The sequence below is a fragment of the Xiphophorus couchianus genome, chromosome 8 (genome assembly GCF_001444195.1).
Source record: "Xiphophorus couchianus chromosome 8, X_couchianus-1.0, whole genome shotgun sequence".
Lineage (NCBI taxonomy): Eukaryota > Metazoa > Chordata > Actinopteri > Cyprinodontiformes > Poeciliidae > Xiphophorus > Xiphophorus couchianus.
This window is the reverse complement of record NC_040235.1, coordinates 15,438,223-15,457,207: the sequence shown is the minus strand read 5'-3', so window position 1 is coordinate 15,457,207 and position 18,985 is coordinate 15,438,223. Positions and strand designations below refer to the sequence as shown.

At 36.3% G+C, this 18,985-nt stretch overlaps 1 protein-coding gene across 3 annotated transcripts; it reads right to left on the bottom strand.

Moving 5' to 3' along the window:
• Positions 1–2,697: 2,697 nt before the first annotated feature.
• glis3 (GLIS family zinc finger 3) lies at positions 2,698–18,175 on the bottom strand. Of its 3 annotated transcripts, XM_028024613.1 has the most exons (10): positions 17,688–18,175; positions 16,747–16,912; positions 15,517–16,660; positions 9,456–9,617; positions 9,238–9,348; positions 7,725–7,866; positions 7,561–7,633; positions 5,213–5,358; positions 3,610–3,746; positions 2,698–2,826 (listed from the first exon to the last, which is right to left on the bottom strand). In XM_028024613.1, the coding sequence occupies exons 1-9, from the start codon at positions 18,064–18,066 to the stop codon at positions 3,625–3,627; spliced, it is 2,445 nt and encodes an 814-aa protein (XP_027880414.1). In that variant the 5' UTR covers positions 18,067–18,175; the 3' UTR covers positions 2,698–2,826; positions 3,610–3,624. The 3 variants fall into 3 exon arrangements, with proteins under 3 accessions (XP_027880414.1, XP_027880413.1, XP_027880415.1); XM_028024612.1 differs by lacking the exon at positions 2,698–2,826 and having other exon boundaries at positions 2,921–3,746; XM_028024614.1 differs by lacking the exon at positions 2,698–2,826 and having other exon boundaries at positions 2,921–3,746; positions 7,749–7,866.
• Positions 18,176–18,985: the final 810 nt, after the last annotated feature.

Here is an 18,985-nt window from a genome sequence, read left to right as displayed (position 1 = left end):
TCACATATCTATATTTGTTGATGACATCATTTTAAAATATTAAATCAGACATTTTGATCATTTACTCAGTACTCAAGTAGTATTTTTGCGGAATACTATTTTACTCCTTTATGAGTTATTTCTTGGATGACTACTTTTTACTTTTACTTGAGTCAGAATCTGTTGAAGTAGTGTCGCTCTTTCTTAAGCACACCTCTGATTATATGATACAATAAGACTACATAATGCAAAATGCTTCCAGAGTACGCCACAACATTCAAACATTTTTAAGAGCTCATGTGTAATTTTTACACACAGATGATGACTCATCTCTAATTGCGTAGTTTGTTATTGTTTAGAAATGTGAAGCTGTATGGTGTTTTTGTGCTGTCTCCAAGCCTTGTTTGGGATTCGTAAGTGTTAGTTTTTCTTCCTATTTCTTTTGAATAAATAGTTCTTCACGAGACATAAATGAAATATTTTAAAAAAATGTATAATCCTATTTAATAAAAACCAATTAGGACCATTCATTCTTTTTCCTTTGAAGTACAATGTTTACTCAGTTTTATACGTGGGTTCTCTTCATTTTGTAATGATTGTTTTGTTATATTGTACTGCCTTTTAAAAATGAAAGGCAGTATTGTGATTGGTAATGTTAAACTGAGCAGATACTATCTACTACGTTATAGTATTTTAATTACCTAAAATGTCCTTTTTTAAAATATATTTTCCTACTTCCTCTTTTATGGATATTTTCAGTATTGATTAAAGAATTGAATTGTGATTAAATCTGTACTATAGCAATACTAAATAGATTTTTAGATCTGTTGTGAAGGAGGAAAGCTACTGCTTTTACCAATTTTGTAATTTTATTCAGTGTTTCAAGTTAAAGGTAATTTTCCTGATTGATCAGACAAAGATTTTCACTTTGTCTGATTTTACTTTGCTCCAAAACTTGCATATTTTGTCCTTGAAAGAAAATATTCACCTCTATGATTTATTTGCCAATATATTCAGATTCCCTCAAAATATCTATATGCACATGTGGAAGCTAAAAGTAAGACAATCTGGGCAAATTGCACCAGTGGGGCTAATTATTCATGAAAAACTTTTAAGCTGACAATAGCAACCAAACAAAGAAACATTGTTTAGCAGCTTTATACTGACTACAAAGCCCTACCAACCACCTGTGTCCACAGCATAAGACATTTTTATTTGATTAGCAGTTACTAAACAGATGCTTTTTGGAAAAGCTGTCGTTGTTGTTGCTAAGCAACTAGTGAAATCTATCTGAGGAATAACACTCTTGGTAAAAGATTTGAGTAAAACTGTTTGTCCTTTTAGTTTTAACTAAGAGGATGTGAAAACTGAGTCCAACTGGACCCATGCAGATGGATTTTCACATAAGAAAAATAGAGATGGTGGCAAAATATTTCAGATTTCTTAAAGGGTATCGTATTTTTGAGCCACGAAAACCTAGACATAATGAAACCAATAAACACAAATAAAACATTTTCAGCCTTCTTTTTGTTTTAAATCAGATAAATAATTCTGAAACACACATTTATGAAATGAAACAAGCCTTTTGAGTTCTAACTGCTGAAACATGTTTGTTTCAGACAGTGATGTCCAAAGTGTCAAGATTAAGTCATTCATGGATTGTAAAAATGATTTAAAGAAACGTTCAAAATACAAATAGAACTTTTAAATTTTGTCTGCCCATTACTAAACAAAATATTCAATATTTTAATACAAGTAACAAAGTAGTGTGAAAATAACTGTAAGTGCAAAACATGAAGAGGGTTTCACAAGTTTGCCTTTTTGAAAGGAGTACATACAGTTTACTGATTTTTTTGGGTCTATTGGTTTCTATTTTAGTCCAGACTTTTTTTCTTTGCTGAACAACAAGAGGAGGACATGTATCAACCTTTCTTCTAAAACTTTTGCTATATTTAGGCAGATTTGATGAAGAGACGTGCCAGAATCTGCTTTTAAGAAGTCCCTAGATGTTTCTGGATCTATTTTCTATAAAATTTAAATGATTACAAGTAACCTGGCTTATGAAAGATATATACTTTGCATTTAACCTAACATTCTTAAAGAAGAATTTAAACCATCTGCAAAAATCTTTCCGTATAAAATAAAAAAAAACAAACAATATCCATCATCTTCTGCATGCAAGCCAAATTTTTACTGTTCTTGAATTGCAGTCTGTGGACACACAGAATCAATTAAAGATGTGCAAACTGGTCTTGAGTTGTATCTTGAACATCCCTTGTTTCGGGGAAGAAACAACCAGAACTTGAGACACAACGGCATATCACAGCAGCCTTACCAAAGTAGATTGTGGATGCTGGTTTTGAAGGAGAGAAGGTTTGACTATGCAGTTTGGGTGTTAGTGACCTTTTAAGAGCAAATACCATTTTGTGAAAAAACTTACTACAGACTTACAGAATGAGAGGCGTGACAGACTATGTCTTGAGAGCAAAGTTTTTTGACAGCTGCATTAAGGGATTGCAGCTAAACGCTAATTCATACAACAACAACAAAGATGTGACCTATGACCTTCATATAAAGAGTAGAAACCCCTATTTGGAGAAGTGGGAGTATGCAGCAGAGTAAACAACACTGGTCAAAGTCAAAGCAGATATTTTAGAATCTACATTTGTGCTGATGCTATTTTAGTGTTTTCAATTACAGTTTATTTCACAAGGTGTCTTTCATGACGGTGTTTTACAGCCAGATCAGGCTTGCCACAGCAGGTTTTAAATCCCTCTTTCAGGTCCGGGTGTGTTAAATCTCCAAGCTACTGCACTCAAGACACTTCTTCTGACCTTCCTCTCCTCACTAAATAAACAAAATAAAAATGTCTATTAAAAAAGTGTCTCGAAAAAGTGTCCGTTAAAAAAGAAATTAGTCACAAGTAATTAGGTTTAAATCCCCATGCAGAATTTATTAAAAACCACATATGAGAGAACAAATTATTTACTTCTCTTATCCAACACACCTGGGAAATCCTGTGGAACTTACAAGGAAATAATATGAATTTTGATCATTTGTTAAAATACAAACTGGAAACAAGAGACTATCACTACAATTAATTATTATAACAATGTACTTTCTCTCACCATGCGGGCATACAATGTAAGCAGAGAGGTCCAAAAATGTAAAGCATTATATAATGCTTTCATAAAGGGCCAAGAATGTTGTCAAGTTTAAATAATTTGCAGTAATAAAGCATTATAAGTCACTGGTGTGATCCCAAACAGTAATTTCCCTCATTATCTAAACACAGAAATGGTCACTGAACACTACTATATTCAAGCAACAAGTAATATGTATGACACTGCTGTCAAATAATAAAGGTTTTCTTGTTACTATAGTTACCAAGACACGTTTCTAAGAAAAAACTGTAATAAATCATCTCTTGCATACTTTGCTTTGATTCAGTATTGACATTGTGCAAAATGCCACCTGAAAGTATTAAAGTGCCTTATGTTATATCCAAGAAGTGTAGGAAAGGATTAAGAAAACATGAAATTTCTGAAGGCTCATGTACGTTCTCACATAGGTTCTTATTGTGAATCATTTGATTTAAATATAAAAGACTACAAAGCAGTGCAAACCCACGAACACTGAGTAGTATCACGCCTCTGTATAGATGCTGGGGACCTTGCTTGAGCTGTGGTCCACCATACAGAAGTAATCCCCACCATGCAACTCTTGAACAGCAGGGGCATCTTGAATATGAACATGGACGTCAAATCCTGCAGCAGATTGCAAACAGAAACACAGTGATCTATGTATGCAGAGTGAGAAAGAAGGACATCAAAAAGCAATAAAGTACTTGTCCTTGACTGCTTTCTACAATGTACTTTAAGCATTTCAAAGGCTATTTGTGAGGAAGTCCAGCCATGGTGATAACTGACCACTGCAGCAAAGCCTGCTTCTATAAGCATTATCATAAATATGGGAACTGGAGGAATTCTTCTTCAGGGTGAAGGAAGAAATGTCACCTTTTTATTCATGCTGCTTTTAAACATCAAGCATTTGATCTCAGAGAACCTTGTCAGGATCTCTGTGGCTGTGGAGTCTGAGCAGGAACATGTTTTATTTAAAGGTGACATGCATTTGAAAGGTACTTGATTATGGCTGAAAAGAAACGGTATCAGCTGCTAATGCTTATTATAAAGACATTCCTCACAGCACAGCTGAAATGTGATTGACAAACTATGCAAACCTTTATACAGTGCCTTACAAGTATTCAAAGTCACATCCACAAACTTCTATGCACATAGTTTAAATTTCATGTGACAGACCATCACCATATAGAGAATAATTGTAAAGCGGGAGGAAAATGATCCACAGTTTTCACATTTTTTTCTTAGAAAAAAATCTGAAGTGTATCATATTTCAACTATATCTAGTCAGCACAGTTTTAATGCAATTAAAAACATAACCCCAAAGGTCGGAGTCGGAAAGTTTTGCTTTTTATTCCCAGAGTAAGATGCTGGCATTACCATGTTTCACTGTGGGGACAGTGTTTTAAAGGTGATGTGCATTGTTAATTTACAAAGTCATTTGTATGAAGGCCAGAAAGCTATTTTTTGTACAACCAAAGCACCTTTTTTCACATACCTGCATATTTCCAATCATGTGGCAAGAATAACAGGACTTTGTTTCTGCCACTTTTCCATAAAGGCCAGTTATGTACAGACCATGGTTTATAATGCAACGTCAAAATGTTCTATCATCTGAATTGTGGATCACTGCAGCTCCTTAAGAGATATCACTAGCCTCTTAGCAGCTTCTAAGATTAATCTCTGCTGTCAGTTTAAAATGGATGGTCATGGCTTTGAAAGTCTGCAGTTTTTCCATACTTTATGCAGCTTTATTGTTTACCTATCTGATGTGTTCTGTGATCTTCATGATGCTATTTGTTCACAAATGTTCTCTGAGTAAACTACAGAGGGCTTCATAGGTAAACTGTATTTATGAAATTATACATGTGGACAAATAAAGGTCACTTCAGCAGGCAACTGGTTGCACTCAATTATTTATTTAGTAGTATCAAAGTAAGTGGAACTAAACACAAATAATGCAAAGATTTTTGACATTATTGCGACAAAATGGGACAGGGGATGTAAATACTTTTGCAGGACACTGTAAATAGGCTCTTTAGATATTATGAGTGTGTGTAGTGAATATTTTTTACATTTCAGACTTGGAGTACCTGGGCTCTGATCCACCACATCAGGAGGCTGGCCAAGTTGTTTCAGATCACAGTTGTTCAGCAGCGTCGGTCCACTGGGAGGAAGAGGGTGGCAGGTGGAGGAGGAAGGCCCAGAGGAATCCCTGGAGATCAGCTCATCAACAAACCTGAAGCATTTCAAGCTTTAGTAAATACTACTTCTTGTTGAGGATAAATATTTCTTACACACACAACTTTGAACATATTTCAAACCTCTCCAGTTGGTCATTATTATAAGGAAACATTATCAAATACAATATTGTATGTAGAAACTTGGTTTGAAATTATCATGGTTTTATATATAGTAAAACTGTATCAACTTCTGGAGAAACAGTACAGCTCTTAAAGTTAATATCAACATAAGCAAGGTACTTAAAGGGCCAAAAATGCCATACTTTTGTGAAGAAACATTATTTAATATTCAATATATGGCTTAAAAGAAGTGCATGAAAAATAAATACAATAATCTGCCAATCAATTAATTGCACAAATGGAAAATAATTTATTACAATTCCAAATTATAATTAAAATTGTGTGTTAAGATCATATATAATCATTTAATATTTTCTGTGTAATAGATCCATCATTAATTAATTTAAGCTGCCACCAAGCACAACAAATTACCCCAACATCTGATTGTTGCACAGCAACTTCACTGGCGACCATTCATCACTTTCAGTCACTTTGATTAGCTAGGCTGAAAGATAAAAAATAAATCATATCCTGGAACACTTGCATTTTGAATAATTTCATACATACCTTGTTATACATATTTAATATGTCAATGAATTGTTTCCACTTAATAGGTTATTCAAAATTAAGATGTATTTTCTGAACTTTCGTAGATAAACAGGTCTGTCTTTGGGTGTATTTTCAGATTTGCAAAGAGGAGCAAACTCCAGTCAGATCACATCTAATGCTTGCAAACAGCTGTGAGAATTTGTTTTAGTGCATTTGATAAACCGGTGGCACAAAATGTGACTGCTGCAAGATTTTCCCTACACAGTGTTCAAGAGATGATGTATTTCAAATGAAGAATCTCTCTGCTTTTTAGTGTCTAAATGCACTCTATGTGATACAAAGTCTTACTTCATTTCTTCACTCTACTGTTAGCAGGTTATCCTGGTAAATTAAAATGTACATATTTATCATTAAACATTAATGAAAAATCAGGCATTACTTTAAGAATAGCATGAACTATTATTTAAGATTGCTTAAAATGACACAGTAGCTGGTGATATGTTGGTATTAACTTTTCAAGGCTACAGGCAAATTAGATGAATTTTAAGGTAAAGTTTTAGACAAAACACTGACCGAGAAACAAACACACTGAATCAGATGAAAAAAAAAAATCCAACAAAGATTTTTTCAACTGATTTAACAACTAAAAGAGTAATTACAGCCTTCACTCGTTGGAGCATAGATGGCATTTTCTAGATTTTATGATTCACTCATGGAATTCCCCGGCAGCTCTTGGTGGTGGCTATAGCATCCATTGATGCGAGCGGTTGAGACCAATGAGGCAAGGCGAGGCCTGTTCTCACAAGCTGATTGTCTGCTCGGACGTCCCACAGGGAAAGCTTTGGCCCACCGCTGGCCTGAGAACAATCCGAACCATTGAGGAGCCGTAAGCATCTGGCTTCTCACGAGGACAAAAAATCCTTCATTAGGTTCTTTGAAGAGAAGAGTGACTGAAGAGGCATTTTACCCAGGTTGAAAAGTGAATAATGTTTGTGGCCATTGAATGTGAAAAGCTTTTTCTTGGAGCATCCATTACACATACTTGCAGAAAGCAAAAGCACAAACAATAATTTAATCGTTGGGTGGCAGTTCCTGCTCTTGATGTTTTATTGCTGTTGTCTTTTACTCTCAGTTAGACTCTTAATTAATTAGTTACGTGAATCATGAGGATGGTAGTTTGTTGTTACACATACATGTTTTGTATGTCTATTTAAAACAAGTTGAACTTGAACATGAGACCTTGTGTCTCAATACGATTAACATGCATCAAGGTGAGATGAAATAAAAAAATAAGGAAATCCTTTTTGTTTAATGCAAGAACAAGTAAGTGGATTTTTGCAAAAACTGATTATTTTAATCATGTATTTGGAGCCTTGATACCATGACAACCATTGTTTGAGTGGTTTACTCCCTCTTAATGAAAATGTAGCAAGGTATTTTGCTAACGTCTTATCGTAAAAGCAAGAATTAGCTTTGAAATACGTATCTGACAGATTTAAGGTTTAACTGAGAGACTTACCACTACTTTCAGAAATGACTGAAAAGTATTGAATATAATAATGATAAAAATAACTATAATTGTTAATTACCTGTAGTTATCTGGTAAGGAGAACATCTGATCCAAGTGGGGACTGTGATAAGAATCCTGTCCTTGTGTTGCACCTGAGGAACAGGAATTACAGACACCTCAGGTCTGTGATTTTCCCCCCTCCTATTAAATGCATTTATGCAAACATCCACAACTTTGACGTACAGCAGTATGTATCATGAGACGCACCAAGAGCTGGGTTCAAGCTGTTGTCTAGCCTTGCTGGCGGGGAAATGTCAGGATGTAGAGGGTGAATGGTCAAACAGTCAGCCAGTGCGTCTTGGGCTGCATCAGTGGAAGATTTCATCTATAGAAACGACCCAAAAAGCTAAACATAAACAAATATGGACAGCAGAGACACTTAGCGAAAGTTCACAATATCACTATTGTTCTATTTGCGTTCTAATGTTACATATATCATTTACAATTTTCTACTACTTCTGTAAACAATACCACTGATAACGGTCATTAAAAGGGTCCAAGCCCCCTCCTGTAAGATTATCTGCCACTCAGCTGTCTGCATTGGCAAATCATTCCAGCTGCTGAAATGTAGTAGGTAAGGTAATCAAATCTCTTTAAGAGTCACAGACATACCATACCACAAATATGAGGAAATGTTCAGAGCTATTGAAGACACCTAAGAAAGTCCTTAAATGTTACTTGCTACATAAGTTTTCTATTGTCTAACAGAAAATGTTTTGCTCTGAAAATCCATTTATAGCATATTCATTTTTACATGAATTAATTACTAATTAATGAAAAATGTGTTCATCAGATGTAGCACGAATCCAGAGGCATAAGTTTAGGACAATCTAAAAAGCATTCACAAAGATTCACACTTTTGTGATAAACATGCAACTTTCCATAGAATTGTAACTCTTAGAACATGTTTATTTTTTACTCCATGCTTTCAGCAAATACTAAAGTTATTTTTACAGAAGACAATAAAAAATTTCATATCACAGATTTTATTTTAAAACATCTATGAAATGAGCTAACTTATATTTAAACTAACAGAAAAATGTATCTCTGCAAATCCTCATGGTTTTTGTTAGTATCTTTGATGACACACACCTCAAAATTAAAAACCTTTTCTCACTAACATGCAAAAATGCTAATAGCAAAATTGCACTACTGTAAAGTGCAACTCTTAATGGAGTGGCTCTCAGTGGAAAAACACTAAGACAAACAACATTACTCAGTAATTTTGTGAGACCCTTTTCTGCCTCTGTTAACCTAAGTGTGCATAAATTGACAAACTTGGCTGCAAGTCATTTCCATCTAACCGCATGCACACCTTTAATTAAAGATAATGATCATCTGTGTATACAGTTAAGTTGCAGAGCTAAGTGAGTGGGATGAAAAGCCTGTCACAGAGCTAATTAGGATGAAGGAAAGCACAATGAAATGAAATGTGTCACGTGCTGTATGTAAGAGAGGTTTATTTCATATCCACGGCTGTCATGTTACCAAAGTGGAACCCATTTCTAAAGCTTAGCGTCAGACAGCAAATTCCTGAGATCCTCTACAAAAACAGCCCAAGGATTTTCATTCAATGATCACAGCGTTTGAATTCCCTGTCCTTCTACTGCATATATGATCCCTTAGGTGTAGCAGAAAAAAACAGTATGTATGATGATCTGCTTTATTCTGCTATGCTAGCATTGAGGGTACGCACCTTCTTCCGTAACTGCCGCTCTTTGGTAGAATGAGACTTCATATGTTTCCTCAATGAACTAGGGTCAGTGTAGCGCTTTGCACAGCCAGGCACCTGGCAGGCATATGGTTTCTGCACAACCACAGACACATAAACCCAGACGGTGAACACATACTGATCCAAAGAATCAAAATAACATCTCTAATTATATCATGTGATTGTGATGAGGCACCACTGACCGTGTCCAGGTGTGTTCGCTGGTGTTTAGCTCTATCGCTTGAGTTGCTGAAAGCCTTGTGACACCCTGGGTGCTGACACATATAGGGTTTCTCCCCTGTGTGGCTGCGCAGGTGAATCTTCAGGTTTTCAAGTCTAGAAAAAGCCTTGTTGCAGCCTTCAAACTGTGACAGTATAAACATAAAATGTGGTTAAAATTACTCCTGCTTATAGACGAGCAGCTTGTACAAAGAAAAAATTTGAAACAAGTTTCATTAAAATGAACAGTGTTATTACAAAATGAGGCCATAATAGTAAAATGCAAAGTTTGCGAAAAATGTCACTTATGGTTCCTTGCACAAGGATTGCTAACACCCTTTGTTTCATCAGATTAGAACCACAAACAACATATTTTGTTAGAAGTTCATGTGAGTGAAATGGATGTGCAACCTGCGGCTATGGAACTACAGGGTTGCTCTGTCTTTTATGAAAATCAGTAGATGTTTTCCACTTCATGGAAAACGTCTACGCTAATGTTCTATAGGATTTGATTTTGTTGTCTTTCTATATTGCTGTTCTGAATAATTAATCAGAATTTCAATTTTCACTTTAATTTTTGTTTTTTTTTCAGGTGTTTTTCAGGAAAACACTAATTTGACCTTGTTTTACAAGAGAAATACTTTTTTCCTTGTAAAAAATAAAATGTTTTCCCCATTTTTAAATTAAAAAAATAATTACTTTTATTTTGGTTTCACAATGAAACTACGTTTTTACAGTATACTTGTGAAAATAAGTCCAAATAAGAAGGTTTTGTAGCTCTAGACATATTGTAAATTGCTTGTACAAGGACAAAATGACTTTTTGGACTAAACAAAGTTACCAAAATCTATGAAAGACCAACACAAATAGTCCATAAATGAGATGTGAAGGGATACAAAATCAACCCATTTTAAACGGATACCCCCAAACACAACTTAGTTAAATTAATCTCAGTACAAATGCAGTTAATATATGAAACCCTCAGAGGTTAAATAACACAATACTTAACAAGGCAGTTTTAGGGGACATCTGCACCATTTTTGCCACACATGTACAGCTAAACCCCACATTTTTAATCCTTTCTGACATGATCTGTTTTAAAATTATTTGTTTTTCTGACTAGATGTAGTGATAAGTTTTTGTAGTGGCTAACCCAGCAAAAATCCAAATCAGTTTAGAAGCATGGATAATTTAAGGCTTTATTGTTTGTTTTTACAGTGATAGGTTTCAACTCAATGTTTCAATATTGTTAATTGGCGAATTTACTTACAAAGAACGTATTTTAGTGTTTACATTTTACCAAAATCAATCTGACCCAAACTTTTCACGTTTGCAGTGTGACCAGCAGGGGTCAGTGTTTAAACATGCATAGTTGTATTTTGTTATTAACCACACATCTTGCATCAACTTGACAGCATCTGGCAGCTATGAATTATGAATAAATAAACAGCAACGTTTAGTAAGCTAATACATATTAATTTTTACTGTAAGACTGATAAGTAATTTAATGAATGACAGCACCATAGAGAAGGTCTTATGTGGGTAGATAGTGTCTGGCGTTTGAGGAAAATATTAATACCAAGTCTAATTCCAGGGAACATAAGTGGTTACCTCATCATGTGACCAATGACTTCATCCCTAAAACATCCAAATCATTCAAAGCCTTTTCTCCTAAGTCCAGAATTATGTTGCCCTCTTCCTGGGGGGTCAGAAGAGGTGGTTTGTGACGGGAATCTTTTTTTTTTGTCCTAATGAAGCCTCATGATCAAGGAGCATAGACCATGTCTGATATTGTTATTCTTTCTCCAGGACTGGATTCCTCACATTCTTATATCTCTTGGTCATAGTTGCCAGAAATAAATGAACTTTTTCCCTCACAGAATGAGAAATTCTTGCCGTTCTTTCCTAACACAACAGTGATTTTTGACTGAAAAATAAAAAAATAAAGAAATCAAACATGCCAATCTTGTTTTTGCAATCGATTGCAAAAACAGATTTTCATTCAATTCCAGGAAAGGTATTTACATGGTCCAATCATAAGGTTTGTAAAAAGACTTGGGAAGAATTCCAAACATTTGATGAAAGTGGAAATTAATTTGGAAACATGAAACAGAAAAGAGAGAAAATATGTAAAACATTTCATACATCCCTTATTTAGGAGAGAAATCTTGGTTCATGCCATCTATTTCTGATAGCACTATAAAGGCCTTGCACTGAAGGCCAAATTAGGGCAAGAAAACAACAACAGGAAAAAGACACCTGCCTGAAGCAAACAAAGATAAATAGCATCTAAACACCAAACTGGACTGAACTAACTTTAAACTAAGATCCTGGCAGCACTCCAGCCAAGTCCAGAGGTAAGTAGCTGTGTTACTCCCTCTCCGCTTCTCTGTGTCACAAAGCTCTCCCGAGGAGGGCTTTTTACTGTGCCACAAGGGATGTTTAGGATTGAAAAGAAAGCAGTGTGGCTTCTCAGTCTCACAGCCAACTTCTGACAGATCCTGGCAGGCACTCACGCCCCAGCTGAACAATGACAGCTGCAGTCTGTGTCAGCAGACTCTGTCTGTTGCCCGGTTCAGCTCTGAGGTCACTTCACTATTCTACACCCTGTTATACCAAATTTTTTGTGCCTTTTTTTTTATCTTTCTTTTTGTGAAACTCCTTCAACTACACATACTTTCTAGGTATTAGGTAATCCTAGAAACTTCAAATATCTTTAAAAAATTCTCAAGATAAAATTGGAAGGCCTCTGGGGATTTCAACATCTGAAACACTGACCCACAGGCAGGGTGAAACAGAAAAGATGCTAACAGTTACTGAACAAAAACACATCAAGGGGCTTGTCATCAAAGCAGCGTTTCCGAGGCAATATCAATGATCGCATAGACGGTATTCTTGGATCTGCTGTTTCTCAGAGCTTGTCAATGTCAATTTATTTGCAAAGCACATTTAAAACCTCACTGGGTGGAGAATAAAATGAGAAAAAAGGAAAGATTAAATGTAAATTGAAACACGACAAAAAACATTAGGGGCAAATTAATCATTGGAAGCTTTCTGTGAGGTATTAGCTCACACACTGTGAAAGCACAAAGTCTTACAAAGTATTTTTAGTCCAGTTTCTAGTGCAAATATCTTAGTAAACTTGAAATAAGGCAAAACTAACTCGATAAATTTTTCAGTAAGATACAGAGACTTGTTTTAAGTCATCACACTTACAAAAAGATATTATTTTTATAAGTGAAAACAATATCTTCACTTATATTATATTATATTATAAGTACTAAAAAAGCACTAGTACCACTGTACCGATATCGGTACAGTGGTACTAGTACCTTTTTTAATATATTTACAAGTTGTCTAAAATTCACATTTACCCTCACAGTGATGAGTATACCTGTAAAACTATTGTTGCTTAGGTTACCTAAAACAAACTGGTAACGGTTGTATTTTTAAAAAGAAACTATTTAATAATTGTTGACCAGATTGTGGGATAACAGTACAAGTCTGAGCCTGCCCCATATGTCCACTGTGAAACAAGAGCTACTTCAATGTTGTGATGTTGGCACAATGTGCCTTATATGCTATACTACAGCTTCTATAGCTGCCATAGAAAAATTACATACCTTCTTAAAATAAATATTACTCATAGCAAATTGTCTAAGCAAATTACTTCAAAATGTTTTAAAAAAGCAAATGACTGTGGGTAGCCTGCGTAAAGCTTTTCTTTTCCTGATTAGGTGTTTTCTGGAGAAACAACTACAGGTTCCAATTCTCCTTTTGGCAATAAGCTGCAGCCATAAATGTTTCATCACCGAATGATTAAAGGGAGCCATCCAACAACGGCAGCCTCCATGGCAACAGAGCCAGTTTCAACTAATAAGTGAGTATTTTGGAGCAGAAGGTCGACTGCAGGTATGCATGATGTTAATTTTTAACTTGTTAAAAGCATCAATGTACTAAACCATGTTCAGCCCATGACTTGTTAATTACTCATCCAAGTCAGAAGTGGGAGTGAGGAAAAGACAACACAATCTAGGTGTATATGTGTCTAAGAAATAAATTGGTTCCACTACTGTGCGTGTCAACAACCTTTACGATGCAAAGAGCCATTTTTACGCAGATAAAATTTGTCCAGAGATGCAAAACCTGCATGAATCCTTAGGCAAGGCAACACAGATTTATTGACTTAGAACTGTGCTTACACAAATCAGTCCAGTACTTTATGTCCTTTAAAAAAATCAAGGAAAAACATTTTATGTATTGTTAAGACTGTTTGAAAAATAATGTTACACTAATACCACAACAATGTTTCCAGTTCTAATTTAAAGGTACAAGACAACAAAGGACAAAGGAAGGAAGAACATAACATCATGCATGGTTCCATTTTTTTCGGTTTTGTTTCTCATGTCTTGTTCTATTATTTACAGTAATTAAGATGTAATTAAATGCATTAATTGTTGTGCTTAATTGAAAGGGATCTGTTAAATGCAAGCATGCTTTCTAAACTTTAGAAATTAAAATATTTTTTCTGTTTAATTTTTTTGCTGCCAGTGTGAGTATGTTTTCAAGCTTGTGGCATAAAATGAAAATATAAACTTTTAATTTCCACATTTTAAAAACAAAATTTGTATGCATTTTTTAAACTAATTTAATTTAGGAGTAGTACTGACAAAGCTATGACATAAAACAATGTTATCAAAGATTTATACTCAGAGTGCACTTTATATTACATATTAAAAGTAACATATGTTGCGGTATTATTGGATCTCAGTGTTGTGCTTAGCAAAGCTGATCATAACATACTGATTAATAGACTGGAAAAGTGGGTCATAAGTCTAAGAGCACAACAATCACATCTGGGGATCCTCAAGTCTCTATTCTTAAGCTAAACGTGTCAGCATCTACTGCACATGCTTCCCTAGTTTAGATTATTTACAGATTACATAAAGATGATGCCAATAACACGGGGACTGTTAGAGATTCAGACTCAAATTAAATAGCAGCAAAGATCTGTTGCCCTCAAATCTATATTTCAGGTTTGAGGGTTTCCTGCTAAAATAGGATGCAGAAAAACAGCTAACATATTTTTTTCTTCAGTTACTACTAGTATTGCAATTGTCTTTTCAAGTTTTTAAAAGTAATTAGACAGCTCCGGTTCATCCAGAGCCCAAAACCTGGAGGCACCAAACAGTCCAATGTTGGATTTAGGTTTCTGGTATGCGTCATTGAAGCTATCAGATAGCTGTGAATCGCTTTACAGTCGCCATGACTTTATTTCATTTTATATTTACATTTCACGTTATTAATTTTTAATAATGTAAACTTTGCCTTTACCATTTTATGTTTAGTTTTTTTTGTATTTTAATACAACTTTTAAAACACTTTTTTTTCCTGTAGAAAACTTTTAATTACCTTGTGCATCGATAGTGCAATGTAAAAAACCCCCCCAAAAAACTTGCTTTGCCTTATCTCCCCATCTAAAACATTTTAAAATAAACTATCTCTGTTGCCAAAGGGGCATCACCTTCCCAGGACAGCAGCCAAGCTTTTCTGGCTCAGTCCTGGCAAACCCTTTGGATGCAGACAACCACAATAGCTTGCAGAGGCCCAGTGGGTATTGCCAGAGCTGCAGTGCAAGGCCTCTTTTGTGCTTATTTAATAACTATATAATTAAGTTAACTCCCATGCCAATTATCACAGAGCTCTGCTAATTGCCCCGTGGCTTAAGTAAGAATCAAACTGGCCATATTTTAAATGAAGACCTTTCCCAAATGTCATTTCATATGAGGGTAGTCACCCTAGTAACGATTTTTTGGCAGTTTTCAAATAGAAACTGTAGCATTAATTTGCTCATAGTGAAGTGAATTTAGCGAGGTCCGCCATTTATCATGCTTCTGTGTTGTCGGCATTCAGTTATGTCATCTCACAGAGGAGCAAAACCTTTTCAACTGATTGAGTGTTTTCAGACAACAATCAGAAACAAGGAGAATGCAGGATTGATTTCAGCAGAATGCAAGATGCAAGAGAAATATATATAAGGTATACCGAGCATTTGTTGGGTTTCTCTCCGGAGTGGACCCTCATGTGGATAAGAAGCTTGTATCTGGCATTGAATGGCTTAAAGTTTCGTGGACAGCCAACCCAATAGCACGTGAAGTCCTCTGCCTTTTGCTGGTCCACATGCAGCTTCTCTATGTGCCTTACCAGCTCCTCCTTTTGGTCGTAAACTGCAGTGCAATCCAGCCACCTGCAGCAGTGGGTGCCGCAGTCCTCTGCCTCCCCTTCCTCCTCCTCCAGCATGGGAATCTGTGGTAAAAAGGTAACTCCGTGCCTGTGTGGAAACATGGGAGCTTGTATGGCAGTGTTCTGAGACTGGGCCTTCATTTTGCAGTGGTATCTGGAAGGGTTTATGTGATGATGTGAGTGGTAAGGGGGAGGAGGCCCATGTGGAACAGTGGCTTCTTGGACCCTTGTCAACGACGCTGGCTCTGGCTGCAACAGTGGTAGAGTGCAGTTAGACATTTGGCTACAACTCTCTGAAGTCTTTTCCAGGAACCCTTCTTCATGTGAAAGGCACTGAGGCCCCACCATCATGTTAGCCATCTGGTTCTCCAGGCCCCCTCCCTCATCAAGCACCTGAATACGGCCACACTCTGATAGCAGGGTTACTGTTTGTGTAGGGCCTGGCATGCTGCATGGATGGTTGTAGGGTATGCAGCGACCTTTCACCCCTAAGAAATGACCATATCCGTCAGAGTGAACAGGAGAGAGGGTGAGATGGGATGACGGAGAGCTGAGAGAACTGTTGATGTAAGCCACAAGCGATGTGGGCGAGGTCCGTATAATGCTGTTAAAATCAATCCCCATGACATCTGACAATGGTGACGTGGAAAGTGCTCTCTTCTTCGCATGAGATTGTCTCGGGCTTCCAGCCTCAGCTGCAAAAAGATACGAGGGCAGGGAGGCAGAGGTGCTTGTTTCTTCTGACGCGGTGGTGCCTGACATGGCTGTGCCGGGGGAGAGGCTGAATTGTTCACTGCCCTCACCGGCTTGGGCACAGTTCTGAGGTAGTCCCACGGGGGGAAGCACACGGTAGCCATATGCCCAATCGTGTTTGCTACTAAACACAGACTGGGTTTCAAACAGGCTGAGGGTGGTGGACGCCAGGGATTCTCTGGAAAATAAGGACCTGAAAAAGATTCCTGTTTGCTTTAGAAATAATATCAAATCTTGTGAGGGCCTCATGCAATGACATATCTCTGAGATATTGCTCACCTGGCATCGTTGTGAGAAAATGGCACACTGTGAGAGGACGGAGGCCGAAGTCTTGCAGGAAATGTTGGCACTGAGAAAGCACTTATAGGGCTACTGGTCACTGTTAGATTAACACCCGCTGCCGGACCAGAGGCATCAAAAGTGGATCCAGACACTGCAAAATCAGCTGGAGACAATCCAGAACTTTAAAAAATAACCTGGGTTATACTGCACTAGAGCATATACAGTAAGTTATGGGGACAAATTAGAAAACCAAACTCAAAAGCACTTAGCCATCAACAGATCTTAACTGCGCAGCTATGAGCTATGAAACAACTGTGAACCACACTGGAAATTATAGGTCTTTAGTATTCTTTGAGCAGCATGCATTGGATTTAGTCTATTTTATTCTAATACCCCTAAATACAGAGAGCACACAGATCAGGGATGAAACTGCAAAGACACTTTGAAAAACTTTAAAAAAGATTAGAAGTCATTATTCTAAAGTAGATCATTGTTCCTAAAGTAGATCATTGTTCCAAAAAGACCCCTTATACTGTAACTCCAGAGTAGATGTAGAGATGCTCAGCTCAGGTGGATGACAGGTCTAAGTTGAGTAAAAGAAATTACTCTATTTAGATGAGAACATTGAACGTTTAGTGCTCTGTAAAAAAAAACATACGGGTGATGGAAAACAAATACACCACATCACCCTGAAACAGTGCACAGACATGGAACGTGTCCAATATGTTATGTAGGAATATGTTATTTATTCAAATAAAAACACATAAAACCTCAATAAGATTCAGGGTAAGAAGATATAAGAAGTTTAATGAGTTTGAATATTTTCGTAAGGCACTGAAAAGCTTTAAAATGCTGTTTTAGAAAATAAAGTAACACCTAGATTTTACTCACACAAGCATTTTTGCAAGACATTTTCATCCTTTACGTTTTGTTTTTACCTTTGACACTGTAGATAGAAGAGTTTAGGAGTTTTGCATTCCTGGCAGTTGTCTTAGATGTGTTCTGAAGTGGAAAAGTGGGTATTTGCTCTGGGTTCCTGGGTGGCACCGTTAAATGTTTCCCATTGGTCAACACTTTTCTGCGGAGGCTCAGATTAGGGAGGACAACATGGCCTTCATTTTGGTTTCCAAAAGTTAAAGAATGGATGCTTCTGCTTTTTGCTTTCTCCGTTCTGCCTGTGGACGACCCAAGTCCTGCTTGTTGAGGTGAAGAAGACACAGGTATCCCGATGGTCTGGGACTGGTGGCCTCTGATTGTATTCAGTGATGGAGGAATGCTGCAGGGAGACACCAGGAGCTGGCAACCTTTTCCACTCATGGTTCAGGCAGATTCTGCAAAGGATCTGTGCTCATGAAGAACTCTTATTCCCACAACTGTGTCTTGTGAAGCTGGTTTTATATCAAAGATGGGTGTCCAACGGCAATGCCTTCAAATACAAAAAAATTTAAGAAATAATTTCAAAAAGGATGGATAAATAAAAAATTGAGTATACACAGTAAATCCTTTCAGTATGTAAATAAAAATAAGAAATGGTCATAGTCTTAAAAAGTCTTGAAAATGATGCAATTAGTTTTAATCACTTTCCAAATCTGGATGCATATGGAGAAGTCAAACTGAACTGAATACAGAGAAAAACTTTTACTTTTTAAACTTACATTTTTGTCTAAAAGAGAAGAAGTTGAATGTAAAAAAATATATGAATCTTTTTACTCTATTTACATTTAAATGTTTGACTTTTGTTTTTAATTTGTCATATCACAACTTTTAGGCAGGCTCATTGATCGCTTTGGTTTTTTGAATTACTAACTCATAAACATTATATTCTGTATTGAAATTGGAGCCGTTATTTTGTTGTATCCTTAAGATTTTAAACCAACTCGGTGTTGTAATCTTTGGGACTTTTTTGTCTCATTTTGGAATTTGTCCCTCTTTAATTTTCTTATTCTGCTCAATCAATTCTTCTGTTATTGTTCTGTTATATTAAATTTCTGATCTGAGTTGCAGTTTTTGGTTTTGGTTATTTTGCGTTGATCCGAGTTTCTGATTTATTTTAGAACTGCTCCATAAACTCTGTGTATTCAGTTTTGGTTTCCCAGTGCTTCTGTTTCTAAATGTCTCATTTTCGTTTGAACTTGGATTAATACTTTTATTAAACCTGTTGGGTTTCTGCATTGCACTGTGTTCTAGTTTCAGTGATTTTGCTTCCCTGTGTATTCCATCTGCCACTTCTCCTTCT

Coding starts and splice junctions, on each gene's coding strand:
- glis3 (XM_028024613.1), bottom strand. CDS start 18,066: ATGAGTGGAAAAGGTTGCCAGCTCCTGGTGTCTCCCTGCAGCATTCCT. Junction 16,661..16,746: donor TTTTCTCACAACGATGCCAG/GTGAGCAATATC, acceptor AATCTTTTTCAG/GTCCTTATTTTCCAGAGAAT. Junction 9,618..15,516: donor AGAAACCCAACAAATGCTCG/GTATACCTTATA, acceptor ATACTGTCACAG/TTTGAAGGCTGCAACAAGGC.